General features: G+C 45.8%; 1 protein-coding gene across 6 annotated transcripts in view; it reads left to right on the forward strand.

The window, feature by feature from the left end:
- The window catches only part of Jade1 (jade family PHD finger 1), a 61584-nt gene that overhangs the window by 40048 nt on the left and 5623 nt on the right, over window positions 1-15913 (forward strand). For all 6 annotated transcript variants that reach the window (XM_031376702.1, XM_031376699.1, XM_031376700.1 and 3 more), the window contains exons 6-10: window positions 1057-1268; window positions 4657-4824; window positions 6006-6122; window positions 9229-9750; window positions 14452-14569. In XM_031376702.1, coding sequence (XP_031232562.1) covers window positions 1057-1268; window positions 4657-4824; window positions 6006-6122; window positions 9229-9750; window positions 14452-14569 — 1137 coding nt within the window. The remainder of the gene's footprint in view (window positions 1-1056; window positions 1269-4656; window positions 4825-6005; window positions 6123-9228; window positions 9751-14451; window positions 14570-15913) is intronic.

Genomic DNA, 15913 nt, shown 5'->3' on the forward strand with positions numbered 1-15913 from the left:
ATGCATGTAAGTTACAGGCTTGAGTTATATTCTTCCCTTCCCCCCACCCTTTTGCACCCCCTTCCAGGTCTTCTAGCATAGCTCAAACTGGCCTGAAACTCATTATTATCATAGGCTTCATGTGTTGCAGGCATGAGCACCATGCCAGACGCTGACTTTCTTTAGGACTCCTTTCTGTACAAGGGCTTTCCTTATAGGCAGTTGGGAGAACATCTGCAAATAGAAGAAAATAGCGCTTTCCTCACCATTACTAAGGCCACAATAGCGACTTTCATGATTTTATTTATGATTTATTTGAATTATATGTATGTGTCTGGGTGTGTGCAGATGCAGGGGGAGGTCAGAAGAGTCTTCAGACTTGGATCTGGAGTCACAGTCAGGCAGTGGTAAACCTTCTGACATGGTGCTGGGAGTCCAGCTCAGGTCCTTTGCTGTACCTGCTCTTGGCCACTGAGTCATCCTCTTTCTCCCTCAAGTTATTTGCTGGTAGAAAGGAGTATATTGCGTTTTATTTAACTAATAATGAACTGACTTCTTTACTCCAGACACTTCCTTGTGTTTGCCTTTCATGGATCTAATTAACTATGCATTTCAGTTGGGTGAATTCAAAGTGGGGAGGGATAAGTTGGTTAAAGACTTTAGGACATTTGCTGTGAAATCTGCTTCAGGGAACCCTTTTAAGTAGCACAAAAGAAAAGTTAAAAGCAAAACAAAACCCAAAACCAAAACTATAAAACCCAAACAGCAGAATATGTAGTCCTGGCTTTCTAAGTCAGACTGGTGTAGGCAATAGTGGGAAGGAACATTTAATAGTGTGTGCATGTAATATCCTAGGATGCTGTGGGGGAAATTGTTTTGCTTCTCTGTTGTGTCTTCCATAAGGAATGGAGGTGTTATCTGTGGACTGGCCTCAAGAGTCATAGAGTGGGAATTTCTCTGGCACTCAGTTACCTTTTTTTATATTTTATTTGGGAGTTTAAACACACCAGTGTTGTTTCATTATAATAACTATTAATGTGCACATACTCAGGTGAGATCTGTGGTGTTTTCCTTCAGGGATGCCTGAGTTGGATGAGTACACCATGGAAAGGGTCTTGGAGGAGTTTGAACAGCGATGCTATGACAATATGAATCATGCCATAGAGACAGAAGAGGGCTTGGGGATTGAATACGATGAAGACGTGGTCTGTGACGTCTGCCAGTCGCCTGATGGTGAGGATGGCAACGAGATGGTATTCTGTGACAAGTGTAACATCTGTGTGCACCAGGTAAGTGGGGCAGCAGAGCCCAGAGAGAAGCTGCATGCACTTCTGGGCTGAGCCTGTCAGCCAGCCTGTACTTCTGCCTGAAGTCCAGGGTGCTTCCTAATGGAGCCACATCCCACAGTTGTGGATTAGGAAAGTCTTGCTCTGACCGTAATCCCAGGGCTTGGGTCTCTACCTTTACAACATGACGCACTGTGGTTCAGCTGGGAACACTGAAAAACAAAGCCACGCCAGAGGTGGTTAAACAGAACAACAGAAGGTGCCTCTGGAACTCAGAGTTTTGTTTTTCCTTGTCTCTTCCTAGCTAATGGTGGATTCTTGTCCGTCCTTGGTGCTTGGCTTGTAGCCACCATTAGTGCTCATGTGTCTTTCCTGTGTGTCCGTCTAAACAGGGCTATGTTCCTACACAGTCCTGGTCCTGTTGGATTAGGTGCCTGCCTACACAGTGCGGTCTTGGTCCAAATACTTGCATGTCAGCAGCTGTTTTCAGGTGGCGGTGAAGTCCTCAGCCTGTCTCCCGGGGGAGAAACCAGAGCGTTAATGTGTTCACACATAAGCTTAGTTATCGAAGGGGGGTCAGGCACCCCTTTGACTTTTCATCTTAGATTTCGTTTACTTCTATGTGTATGAACATTTTGCAAGTGTGTATGTCTGTGTACCACGTGGATGACTGGTGCCCACAGGTCAGCACATCAGGGATCTCCACTGGAACTAGAGCTAATAGATGGTTGTAAGACACTGTGTCTCTGCGGGGAACTGAACCTGGGTCCTCTATAAGAGTAGTCAGTGCTCTTAACTGCTGAGCCATCTCTAACTCCCTTTTCTTGAGCATTATTTAAAGGTGGCAGTAGAACCACCTTGCTGGGTGCTTGCCACTCTCCTTCAGTGAAGGTGGACACTGGGTACTTTAGAAAGCTTAAGCACAGACACAGGGGCTTCTTACCGCTCATGTAACTTAACAGATTTATTGTTATTTTGTAGTGTGTGTGTGTGTGTGTGTGCGCGTGTGTGCGTGTGCGTGCGTGTGTGTGTGTGTGTGTGTGTGTGTGTGTGTGTGTGTGTGTGTGTGCGTGTGCGCGCGTGCGCGCGAGATTGCTGGAGGAAGTTAAAGTTGGATTCCCTGAGTTGGGCGTATAGGTTGTGAGATATCTGATGTAGGTGCTGTGAGCCAGACTAGGGTCCTGGAAGAGCAGCAAGTGCTTTAAACCGCATTGCTGTCTGTCAGTTCCGTATTTGACGTTGAATATAGTAATAAAGTGTTGTGGATTTGCGTGGGGACATGTGTACCATGTACTTCCGTGATTTAGAAAGCTGTCTTGAAGTACTCTTCTGGGAGGTCATCAGTGACACTGAGTTTTAAGAAGACGTGGAAAAAGTAGAAAGTTGCTCGGGCGATCTGAGCTTTGTGTTTTATTATTGTTCTTTAAAATAGCCCTGGCTGGCCTGGAACTCAGTGTATAGACCAGCATAGCCTCCAACTGAGCTCATCCTCCTGCCTCTGCCTGTGGAGTGCTGATGTCACACACGCTCACTGCCACACTCGGACATCCAGATTATCCCTTTCTCTCTAATTTGCCCCTAGGGCTTTAGAAAACTCTAAGACTTTACCAGCTCTGGTCCTGTCTCAGCCCCTCCTCACAGGGAATCTTGAGGCAGACCGTAATGGCTTGCTTTAGTGTGTTTTGTATCCAGAGGGCATCTTACCCTGCCTTGGAGTCCCTGTGGAGGTGTGTGTGTGTGTGAGGGGAGGCCTTGGAGTCCCTGTGGAGGTGTGTGTGAGGGGAGGCCACTTGACTGCTGTAGTTGCTGCTGCCTCTCATTGACCTAGTGACCCTCAAGTCTTCTGACATTTGCTCTGTTAAGAGGTTCTGCTTGAAATCCAGTTGTGCTCTGTGCTTTAGAAATGGGTAAGCTGCCATCAGGGCTGCGTGCCAACACCTTAGCATGTGGGTGGCAGAGTTGGCCCTGATAACTCTGGCTTCCGATTCTTCTGCTCTTGACACGACACACTTCATTTTACTTTTGGTGAGATTCTTCATGGTTTGTCTTTAAGGCATACTTCATTATTAGTGTAGATGTGTCTTCCCAGGAAATGAGATTCTCGCTTCAAAGGCAACTCTAGAATGCCATGGTGTTTGAAGCCTTCCTAGTACTGTTTCGATTTGTAAGAACATTGCTTTGCCGGTAGACTTGTTGACAGCGGCTTATTTGTGGCCTCACGGCGCTTGCTTGCTCCCAGGGCTGCTGTGTTAGTATCTCTTTGCTGAGCTCCACTCTCATCCTTGTGCTTTCCTTCTTGTGTCCCGGGCGTTTCACATTTCGTGGCGGCTGTGCTTTTTCTGCCTGGAGAAATAGAGCCAGGTTCCTGTGACTTCCTGACTTCCAGTTCATTTAAGGATAAAGTTGTAAACCGTCTGGGTTTTAAAGGGCTCTCTGAGCGCACTCCTGGTACCACTGTGGGTTTGTTTATTTACTCCCCTTATTGAAACATTTGCTTTTTCTTTCTTTAAACCAGCATAATGATTTCAGTTGTAAGGGCCTTAATTTCTGCAGTTTGTGCTGTCTTGTGTAATTTTGCCAACTTGGGCAAAACAGGCTTTGTTTTAAACATCAGTGAAAGAAACCCAACTCTCATTTTGAAGTGTTGTTTTCCTGTGGCTGTCTGGTCGAGTAGGAGGAGTGTGTCCAGTGTGAGCAGCAGGGCTCAGTTGGTGGCCCAGCCGCTATCACCTTGGCTTTGGTGCTTCGCTTGGCCTTCATTCCGTGTCACGCCCATCATGAAGGTAGAGAGAGGTGTGCGTACCCTCTTAAAACCTTGTGTTGCCAGGTTTGAGCATCGGCTGCTCAGTGTTGGAAACGTCATATGGATGGGTCTCTTCTGCACTCGTTATTTTAGAATTATTTCTTCTCAAGTTCTTGGGACTTCCTGTGCTGAATACACAGGCAGTATGTCTTTGGAGCTCAGGCACATGGTCCTTGGAGGCAGTCTGGTGTATTTCCTCTGGTTAGGATCGCAATTAGGTGGATATGGGCATGTCTACTTTGGTGTGGCTCTGTGAAAATCCTTCTAGATTGTTTGTTTTTCAGTTCACAAATAGGGGCTGGGAGATGCCTTTCAGTAAGAGCACTGACTACTCTTCAAGAGAACAAAGGCTAGATTCCTAGAGCCCACATTGGCAGTTTACAGCCGGCTATCACTCCAGTTCCAAGGGATCCAGCACCCTCTTTTGGCCTCCATGGGCATTGCACAAACGTGGCACAGGCATGTATAGAGGCAAGACACCCATACACATAAATAAATAAACAAGTAAGAAAGTAAATAGACAAAGATCAAATAGGAACCATGTCTTCTCTTTTTTCCTTCCCTGGTTGCTCTGTTGTGGCCTTACAGGCTTGCTATGGAATCCTCAAGGTGCCAGAGGGCAGTTGGCTATGCCGTACCTGTGCCCTGGGAGTTCAGCCAAAATGTTTGCTGTGTCCCAAGAAAGGCGGAGCTATGAAGCCTACCCGCAGCGGGACCAAGTGGGTCCATGTCAGCTGTGCCCTGTGGATCCCCGAGGTAAGCCTGGGCAGCATCTTAGTTGAGACGGTCCTGACGGTCCTGGCTTTCAGCTGGAGTTGGGCAGGTGGGTGGGAGTGACTCACAGGCAGCTGTAGAGCTGCTGCGTCCTACACACCTCTGTCCCCAAGCTGATCCTGAGCAGTGTCTGTGGCGGGGCTTCCTGGATACAGCAATGGCTTGGGCTACAGTTGGTGGTGTCCACAGATCACCCCATTTTCCATTTCTAGAAACCCTCACATAGTTGACAGCACTCACAGGCCAGGCCTGGCGCCTTCATGGCTCTGTCCTGAGGGTAGGCATGCTACTGACCCTGCCAGTTGTGTTTGGCAAACTCCACGTGCAGTGCCACAGTGCCCTAGGCCACACTCCTGCGAGCTTTATTTACATTCTTCCTCAGCTTCCACCTTGTTAATTCCAGGTCTGGTCTAATTTATTTCCAGTCCCAGACCTTAACTAATTTAATTTGCACGGCTTGTGATGAGAATATCATTTGTCATTTAAATTCCAGTATTTTTGGTGTGTGATTTGCTGCATTTTTTGCCTCCAGAGGAAAATTGCCTGGGTATGATTTATGTGGAAGTTTCACTGGAACTTTTGGTTTAGTATTAACCAGTTTGCAGTTCATTGTTCCATATTTATCTTGCTAGATTTTTACTTTTAATATAGTTACATGTTCTGATATAATACTACTTAACATGGTTTATCTCTTGGCTCATTCTATTATTTAAATACATTTACAATGCAATTTTCATCCTTAAAGATTCTTGTCATTCTTGAGTTTTTAAAAAGATTTTATTTTTTTTGATATATATGATGAGTACTGTAGCTGTCTTCAGACACATCAGATCCCATTACAGATGGTTGTGAGCCACCATGTGGTTGCTGGGAATTGAACTCAGGACCTCTGGAAGAGCAGTCAGTGCTCTTAACCCCTGAGCCATCTCTCCAGCTCCTAGAGTGATAAGTGTTACGATAAGATAGCTGTCTTTGCTATCAGATACTTTGAAGTGAAAGCTTGTACAGAGGCTTTTATAGACTGGCAAGCTGGTATCAGTGGGGCTCATCTCTGGGCTCCCTGCTGCTTGTCCAGAGCTGGGCCCTGGGGCTCTCCTCAGGCAGGTCTGTGTTAAGATTCTGATTATCTGTGTCATACCCATCTGGCTATTTTGGATCTTCAGGTAAGCATTGGCAGCCCTGAGAAGATGGAGCCCATCACAAAGGTCTCCCATATTCCCAGCAGTCGGTGGGCTCTTCTGTGCAGCCTCTGCAATGACAAATTCGGGGCCTCCATACAGGTAACAATGGCTCAGTCTGAGCGCCTTTGTTTTCCTCCTTCTGTGCTGGCGAGCAGGGTGGGGGCAGTGGCTTGCACAGCACTGGAGGGTTAGGAGAGGGGAGCTTAGGTTATTGGGAAATACACCTGGGTTTGGAGGCAGTTCCAATCGGTGTGGCCTCTTCTTCCCTAAGCAGACATTCCTGGTAAGAACCCAATGCTTACTCTTGACTATGGCACTTGTTGTCTAGCCTTCCACTGTAGCCAAGGCTTAGGTACTCTTGACTGTGGCACTTGAGTCGTCTAGCCTTCCACTGTAGTCTCATCACCACAGACCAGTTTCACGGACCAGAAGTTCTCGGGGGCCCCCTCTTCGGGATGCCTGTAGCTGAGGTGTTGGGCAGGCCTGTGGTTTTACACCGGGAGGGAGGGAGAGGAGAGTCTAGAGCTCTCTGGGTAGAGGGCACACACGCCAGCCAGCAGGTAAAAAACATATTGCATTTGTATGTTCAGGTACAGGGAAGTGCAGAAAGTCACGGGAACATGGTATCTGTGTGTTGTCTGAAACTCTTGAGTAATTGATTTCTGGGATTCATGTTGATATCTAGTTATGATTTGAGGCCTAGAATGCTGTGTTGAAGGTCACGTTGGACTCTGGCAGGGACCCGAGTAGGCCTCAGATTCTTCAGGGTTTTTGTTTTTGTTGTTGAAATCTGGTGGGCAGAAACACTATTTGGGCACCTGCTTTCAGTGTAGAGAATACAATAGGCACAGGCATGACTTGACAGTTGTGGCCCTGGCTTTAAAAAAAAATTCTTCATTTGGTGGGATACGCTATATTTTGGTTGAGCAATGATTCTTTGAGTAAGATACCCAACTCACTGACAGGTAATACATTTTTTTCTCCTTTCCTCTCCATTCCTTTCCCTTCCCCTTCCCCCTTTCCTCTTCATTCCTTTTTTCTTTTCTTTTTCTTCTCCTCTCTCCCCTCTCTTCCCCTCCTCTCCTTCTTTCCCCCTCTTTTTTGTTTTTTCAAGATGGGGTTTCCCTATAGCTCTGGCTGTCCTGGAACTCCCTCTGTAGGCCAGGCTGGCCTTTGAGAGCTCCCCGCTTCTGCCTCCCAGTGCTGGGATTAAAGGTGGGCTTTTTGCATTTTCTTAAACAAGCCCAAAGCGGTTTTACTTTTCACTATTACTGTTTCTACTGTTGTTCAGGCATCTAAAAACATTCATAAAAAATATCAGGGCAGGCACTGGGCAGCTGAGATTTGGTTTTGGGGATCTTAAGATGTGATTTTTTTTTTTTTTTGTTAGTAGAATCTGTTGAAAACTAAAATGAATTTTGGCAAAAAGGATTTGAGTGGCATGTGTGCAGTGTATGTACACACACACACACACACACACACACACACACACACTTGTGGCATACCAGGGGAAATGGCAGTTCTGTGCCTATGTTAGCTTCTCTGAGCACAGCAACCCCACTCCTTAATTGATGTTTCATGGGAGGCAGATGAGAGCCCAGTCTATCTTTCAAGGAAAGACATTATAAGGACATTTCTGTTACCATTGACCTCTTTTCCCAGAGCATTAATTTGAAGAAGGGGCCAAGGAAGGCAGATGACTTTTCCTATCTTCACAGAATAGATTGATTTTTATTAAAAGAATTCCTCTCCGAAATGTCTGCAGCTGGGAAGACTGGTTTCTGTTTCTGTAACATCTGTTTGCTGAGTCAACCCGAGTAGGAAAGCCCAGAGGAAAGCCATTTGGCATCTTTTCAAAGTCCTGTATAAATACTCCGCTGCAGCTCATTTCTCTTTAAGGTTCGAATGCCTGGGTTAAGTGTAGTTTAAGGCAGACACAGACTGCCTCAGTCATCTGCTCCTGCTTCACTTCCCGCTTGGCTTCCTGCTACTGCGGAGAAGCAGTGTGTTTTCAGGAGAGTGGCCAGGTGTGTCTGCGTGTGTTCTGCCACCAGAGCTGATTTCACATGCTTCTTGTAATTGAGGTTATTTATAAAGGTACAGATTAATCATGGTGCATATGCTTTTAGGTGGTTGGAATTGGGGGTGGTGAAGGGGCTGGAGTTTTACAGTAAAGGATTAGATTGTGGCTGGCACGGAGTTGTATCTTAAATGCTGAAGTGATGAGGGGGAAACCCAGTTCCAGTCTCTACTCTGTGTGGTTATGTGATGGCGAGATCTGTTGAATGAGTTTAATTAAGCTTTTCAGCTGGCCTGGAGCGCAAGCTCCTTGGTTGTCTGTGCAGCCTGGCATGCCCCAGGGATCCCTTGGCCTCACACAATACAGTTGCTTTTAAGGGACTGGCTTCAGCCTCCAAGAGGTACCTCTTTCTAGGGATTTGCTCAGTGAGATCAGACGGGAGAAGTTAATCACTTTGCTCCTGCTGGCCAGAGGCTTGTGTCTGGATCAAAGGCACTAAATTGTAGCCCTGTGCAGGCGGGGTGAGCAGAGTGCTCAGTGCATCTTGATGAGGCCTGGCCTCTGTGCTGACTTCCCTAGGGCCCAAAGGAAGGGAGCTTCTGATGCAGTGGTGACTCTGGACAGCAGGGAGACCTTTCTTCATCCTTCCTGACCTGGGCTCTTGTCTCTCATTCTTACTTCCTCTGGCGTGATCCCTGGATGCTACTTCCAGGAAGTCTGCTTGTATTTACCTACCTAGGTTGGGACCTTTTTGAGTTGGGGGTTGCACTGAGGATTCATAGTCTTTTAAAACTGATCGGGAATGTGTGTACTGAGGGGATTGCTGTTCACATTTTTTTTATAAAACTGAGTTCAAGTCTTTGAGAACTAAATTAAGGCCTCAGAGTATACTCTGTACATAGAGTGCATACCCTTGGGGATTGTGCCACCCTCCCAGACAGGAGCCAGTTGTACAGCCCTCTCCTCCCCATCCTCTGAGATTTCAGTGCTGTGACTGTTTCGAGCAATTTATAGTTTGGCCTCTGAAAGTTTTACCATGCATTGTTCCCTGACATCCTTCAAACCTGTTCATTTTTGTCAAGCTTTTCTGTCTCAGTGAGTGTTCCTTTGTCATCATCTGGGGTGGCCAGCAGTGGGGGCTCTTGTTGCCACCTCTTTGTAACTGTCTCCATGTATTGTTTGCAGTGCTCTGTGAAGAACTGCCGGACGGCCTTCCATGTGACTTGTGCTTTTGACCGTGGCCTGGAGATGAAGACCATATTGGCAGAGAACGATGAAGTCAAATTCAAGTCCTACTGCCCCAAACACAGCTCACACAGGAAACCCGAGGAGAACCTGGGTGAAGGAGCAGCCCAGGAGAATGGGGCCCCCGAGTCTTCTCCCCAGAGCCCTCTGGAGTCCCTTGCTAGTCTGGAGCAGAACCGAGAGGAGGCTCACCGTGTGAGTGTTCGCAAGCAGAAGCTGCAGCAGCTGGAGGATGAGTTCTACACCTTTGTCAACCTGCTGGATGTGGCCAGGGCCCTGCGACTGCCTGAGGAAGTGGTGGATTTCCTGTACCAGTACTGGAAGTTGAAGAGGAAGATCAACTTCAACAAGCCCCTCATCACCCCAAAGAAAGACGAAGAGGACAATCTAGCCAAGCGGGAGCAGGATGTCTTGTTTAGGAGGCTGCAGCTGTTCACGCACCTGCGGCAGGACCTGGAGAGGGTAATGATTGACACTGACACCTTATAATGACTTAGAGAAGAAGATGTAAAGAGGCGGGCACTTGCCTAGAGATGATAGCCAGTCATTACTCTCATATCCTTGTACACGCTACAGCATGAGGTCATGTTGGTTGAACATATTTATGGGCTGGTAAACTCACTGCAGTGTGCAAGACTGCCAGTGTGGGAGCTGCTTTGTCATTTCTCCCATTAATCTTTACTGTTCTGCAAGATCAGATGGGGTGTACCTTCATCCCATTCCCTTGTCCTTGTAGAGCTGGAGGGAATTGAGCACCAGGAACATGACCAAGAGCTTGACTCAGCCTGGTTTTGAGAACTGGGATGTATCTGAATTATGGAGGATGGGGCAGCAGTAGGAAAATTGCTTGTTCAACCTGGGGAGACATTTCCTAGGTGCTGATGAAAGGCTCATTAGAGAGAGCTAAGCACTGCCTCCCATTGGCTCATCTTTGCTTCTAGGCTAATCCACAGGGGCATTCCCAGCTCTGTTGTGGAGCAGAACAGCCTCTGGGTGCTGATGTGTGTGCACGGACTTACACACACCTATTACAGAAGACAGTCTTGGCAGTGAGGTGCTAAGTAATCACAGAGGTTGTGTACATATAGTATGTGATTGTGTGCGCGCGCATCCCTCTCTGGGTTGTGTCTGTGCGTGTGGGTGTGATTCCTGGTGCACAGGGCATTGGGGTCTGTCTGTGGAGCCCTTAGCAATTTCTGTCCACTACGTACATACACACACACGTGCTTCTCACACTCCTGGGTTGCTGATTACGTGGCTGTTGGCTGTCTGCAGCCTCAGCTGCTGGCACTTCTCAGCTGCTTGCTGCCTGCTGCCTCCCCCACTCTCCATTATCTCTGGAGTTCCCGGCTGGACCTTTTTTCCTGCTGCAGGAATAATTAGGAGTGGACCGTCCTCCCCAGAGCCTCCAGCTCCCGTAGGTGGTTTTTGACCAAGGCTGGCTAATTGGGGATGCGTCTTCAGCACCTTCCACACCTACTCCCCTGACTGCTAGCTACCTATTCAATTCATTAGTGTGGCAGAGATGGTATGTAAGTTGTCTGGCCTGAAGCAGCCTGTGCCGAAAGGCACCCAAGTGGCCTGAAACAGCTAATGCAAATCTCCCTCAAGCCCCTCACTTATTAGAGAGGAGTGATTCATCACCTGCTTGGCAACAGGATCTGACTCATAGATGATTTGAAATGAGAGTGTAGGCAGGAGAGTGCAAATGTACTTGGCCAAAAAGATCAGCTCACACAGAGGCTTGCACTACCTTGTTGGAGATGGTCATGCACGAATTTGTAAGTGCACGTTAGATGCCCTTTTAGTGCATCATCTAACGCTGGCTTCTTGTGATGTCCCTTTTTAGACCCTTGTTAGGATTCTGGGTAAGGTGGTGGGTGTTAGGCTAAGGGGAAGTGGGAGCAAGTTGGTGAGGCTCCCACACGCCCCCTGGTGGACAGTTCAAAGAACCACATGCACTTGTGGTGTGTTCCTGAGGAGAAAGGGATTCAGGGTAAATGGGTATTATGTTGATAAAGCTACCATCCTAACCCAACAACTGCTGTAATTGGGGTGCATGGAGTCAGACAGTTCTTGGGAGGGAAGGTGAGAAATCTCATGTTTTGACTGTGTTTTTGTTTCACAATCACCACAGAATAAAAGTGTAGAAAATGCTTGTGGTGTATTAACTCTTTCTGTATTTAAGTTACTGAGATTAACATATACTTACAATTAAATTCTGAACTTTTTGGAGTTGTCATTTTGCTTTTAAGTAGAATAATGCCTATGATGCCTAAGGGAATAAATCAGGATTTGTGTGCACCAGTGCCTGTGTATGTGTGTGTGTGTGGCATTACTTAACATTCATTATTAAAAAGTCTAAAGGTTTAATGCAGTCAGTGTCAGTTTAAAATGGGTTTATTTATAATGACATGTTATGTTTTCCTCCTCTGCCATGGGGGCCATCTGAAAGCTGACGTCTATGCCAGGCCCTGGAGAGTTGTATAGTGCTCTGCAATTACAAACAAGTGTATCTGACCAAGGGCTTATTGGGGCAGGCATGACAAAAGAAAAGATCCATCGTTACAATGAACTTGTCTTCTCAGTAAGTTAGTGATCTGCCTATTTTTATGAAATATTAATACACAGTAAGCAATCGAGCCAGTCATACAGATGCCTGGACTGGAGGCATGTGGTCATTCCTGAACAAGTTAGTAGCACTCATCACATGCAGGTGACTCAGTGATTCTGTTAATTGCTCTTTCTGGCAAATTAACACCTCAGGGGCCTTGCACACCTGGGTACCAGTTCTGGGCAAGAAAGCTACGTGACAGGAATAGGTATCAGGAGGCTCTAAAAGGAGATGGTTGGTGATGTGGTGAGTGGAACTTTGAGGTCCTGGAGACTGTCATCTCACTCTGGGATTCCTGACTACCTCACTGGACCACTAGCTTGGATAAAGACTTCCTCTGTACTCCCTGTAGTTTGTATGGAAAGGCTCCAAGTACTGGGGGACAGTCCTGCGCATTTGTCACTCAGTGGAACAGAACTTTTTAAAAACTCAATGAGACTTCAGTTGTCTGATGAACAAAAATGCACGTGAGGCTTTAATGTGGCAGGCATTGCATAGGGCTCAGAAAATCCACTGCAGCTATTCCTGCCTGTCCTGCTGGTTGTTCTCAGGATGCACAGTAACATTCTGGAAACTTTAAAAGTGTAAACTGGAGTGGGGGTCAGGGTTGTTTCTGCTTGTGAACTTGCTCTAAGGGGAAAGTTGACTTGGATTTATCCTGTTGTCAGGGGACAAGGCATGGTAGGTTTGGGGTGCCTGCTGCCAGCAGTTGAGGGAAGGCGAACTGGGCAAGATTGGTTGAGTGGTCAAGCTCTCTGGGCAGAGACCTTGTCTAGACTGCTGCCAAGAATTCCTTTTGTTTGTTTGTTGTGTTTACTTGGGGGGTTTCAGCTCTATAGTGGTCAGCCAGAGCTAGATCAATTAGGCTTTAGAGATCACAACTGGAAATTATGGCCTTTTTGCTTTTTGAGTTGAATGTGAGCATAAACTATAATGCCCATTTCATGTTTCCAAAAATCAGATTCTTCATGGAAAGCTGGCTTCTGTGTGCTGTCAAAAATTTGAATTTGTGATGAGGGTTTAGGTTTGATTGTTTCTGAGTTTCCACCCATAATCTCATCTGGTTGTTATACTACTTATCAAAGAGAAAATTCTGTTAGTCACTTCCAGTCCCAAGTTGTTTAGTGTTTCTCTAAAGAGCACCTACTTCCTTGCTTGGGATTGTGGCTATCTGTTAGGCAGACCCAGTGGCATTATATTTAATTCAGACAAGGAGCATGGTTTTCTTTTTAATCTTTTATTAATCGAAACCTATTCTAATAAATATTAATAATAAGTGATTACTATAGACATAGAGACAGGAAGTCCCTGATAGTGAATCATTAGGGTCAGCAAAGCCTGGTAGTGTTTTCCTTAATGGCCCATGTCTCATGTAGGTCCCAGCCTTGAGCACAGTTGGGATTGTGAGGGTGGAAAAAGGTCTGAAGGCCTTTTTCATACAGAGAGGGGATAACCGTATCAGCCGTTGTGCAAAACTGCATGGCTTGTGCCAGAGCAGCAGCTGGTGACCTTTGAACTTTCACTCACAGCATGATACAAAAAAGACTGCTCAAAAGGAGGATGTATTTTTAGCATACCATTGATGATAGCCAGTGGGGAGCATGTTGTCATTTCCCACTTCTGCACTTCCACTGAGGTGGCTGAGGTTTTATGGGCATCTTCCTGAAGAAAGGTTTAACTGTTAAGTGATGGGCTACACTTGATGTTCTGTCTTTAGGCCCATGCAATCTAGGACCAAGGGTCAGTGGGGTTTAGTGCCTTAATTCTTTTCTTTTGTATTTAGTGGTGACTGATGGCTTTAAGAGTAGGGAATATTGACTCTGAAAGCCTAGATTACTGACCACAAACTAATACATGTGTACGTGACTTAAAGAAGTCTTATGTCCGACTGAGTGGGGAATCTCAGCACTTGGTCTTTCCGTTACAGACAAACTAGAATGAGAATGAGGTTAGTAGCAGGTTTAAACTGGTGATCCATGGATCCAGAGATTTGCTGGGGATGCTGGGACAGTTCCCAGGCATTTGTACACCTCACTGGAATATGCTGCAGTGGCTGGCTATTTTGCAGAGTTGTATCCAGTGGACCAAGCAGCTCATTTGATCTTCCAGAGGACTTTGTGCAGGGGTTCTCTTATGCCATTGACCCGGAAGACGCTTGATACAAGTATGCAGGGAGGTTGCTTTATAACTGCTTAGACTATTCACAATAAGATTTCTGGGAAGATTATATTGGATGGTAAGCGGAGCTTTCTGGCACAAGGCAGCAAGTCCTGATTAGATAGTGGGGGTCTCTACACTGCAGTCTGGTGGGGAACAGTGGGATTGTGCATATCTCTGCTACTCCCCCAGTGTTACTTCATGGCTGCTACAGACACGAGGGAATAAATAAGCAGAATTCTTCTAGTGGTAGGGTAAAATGCTTAAAGCATTTCTGTAAATGTCTGTCAAGGACCTAGTCGGGTCAGTATGTCTCAGGTAAAGGAGAAATGAAAGCACTTAAGTATCGTTACCATATTGCTCACTTAGAATCTTTATTCTCTACATTCTAGGTTCGGAACCTCACTTACATGGTGACCCGCAGGGAAAAGATTAAACGGTCTGTGTGCAAAGTCCAGGAACAGATTTTCACTCAGTACACTAAGCTCTTGGAGCAAGAAAAAGTTTCAGGTATGCATAAAGCCCTAGAAGGGTACAATGTAGGGCAGGGGTTTGTAGCCTTGACACTGCTGTTGAGGGAAAACAGTTGTTCTTACAATCTGTCCTGTAGTTCTCAGTAGCACAGCTGTTCATATTCAGAGAACATCTTTAAACATTAAAGGCATTATGTTAGAGGGAAGGAATGGAATTTGGCGTTAAATAGGCTTTGAGACCTGTAGCATCTCCCTGATGACTAAGAAGCAGCAAGTCATAGACCTTAATTTCTCTCTTCAATTTCATGTAAAAATGGGGATGCTATCTCAAGTTACCTTGAGTAAGGATATTGAGTATAAATTATCCTTGAGTATAAGGATATTGGAATGAGAACAAACTGTAGTGCATTGCAGAACTCTTGATGAACATGGATAGCTACAAAGGTATGACTTAATGCTCTAGCTTTTGGATCAACCTAACATTGTAAATACATGTTAAGACTACTTACCACATACACTCATTTCCTAACATTCATAGTCAACTTCTGAAGGTATGGATGAGATGGAATTCTGAGTGTGCTGGTATTTATTTATCTTCTATTTACATTGTTCTAGACAGCAAAAAAGGAAGATAAATATGGGAATATGCTTCCTCTACTTTGGAGAGTGTGTTTGTTATTAATGTTGGGCAAGTGTTTCACTCTGGGATTCATATGATCTTCAGTTAGTCTGGTGTAGAGTCATGATCTCTAAAATGTGCATTTAGCAATAGTGTTCTGTGATGATAAGCCCCAGAAAGTAGGCAGTTTAAGATTTCATGGAGGAAGTTGGTCCTGGGCTAAGTCAGGGAGCAGGTGGGTCTTAGGCTGGCCTTCAGGGGAAAGGCTGGGTGACTCCACCTTGGATTGCCTCTTGAGGTTTCAGCAGCACACTCTCGGCACTTGCTTGTGCAGAGAGTCATATAGTTCATTCACTCTTCCCTTTCTGATTTTGTGGGTTTTTCTCTAATTATGGCATACAAGCAACAAAGTAGAGAAAACCTGGTTATCAGAGCACACAAAAAAGACTGAGGGGAGTTTTCAGCAATATTCTTCTCTTCAAGTGCCTCATACCTTTAGATGTGTTCCTGCTAAGATTATGTATTTTTTCAAAGGAACCAAGTCTCTTTCTTTATCTGGAACTTAAAACTTCAGTTGCAAATTCTGCAACGGAATTCCAAGTAGTATCATTGGTTAAAGACAGTGTAGTTTAGATTCTTTAAGGTCACTCTCTCTCTCTTTATTATTCCATTGGATGTGGACACTGGTGGTGTCTGGGATGGTTGATGTAATATACAGTCAGAGGTGTCCCAGTTGAAGCTTTTGGTACTTGCTAAGGAGTC

This window comes from Mastomys coucha, unplaced genomic scaffold, assembly GCF_008632895.1.
Source record: "Mastomys coucha isolate ucsf_1 unplaced genomic scaffold, UCSF_Mcou_1 pScaffold17, whole genome shotgun sequence".
Classification (NCBI taxonomy): Eukaryota; Metazoa; Chordata; class Mammalia; order Rodentia; family Muridae; genus Mastomys; species Mastomys coucha.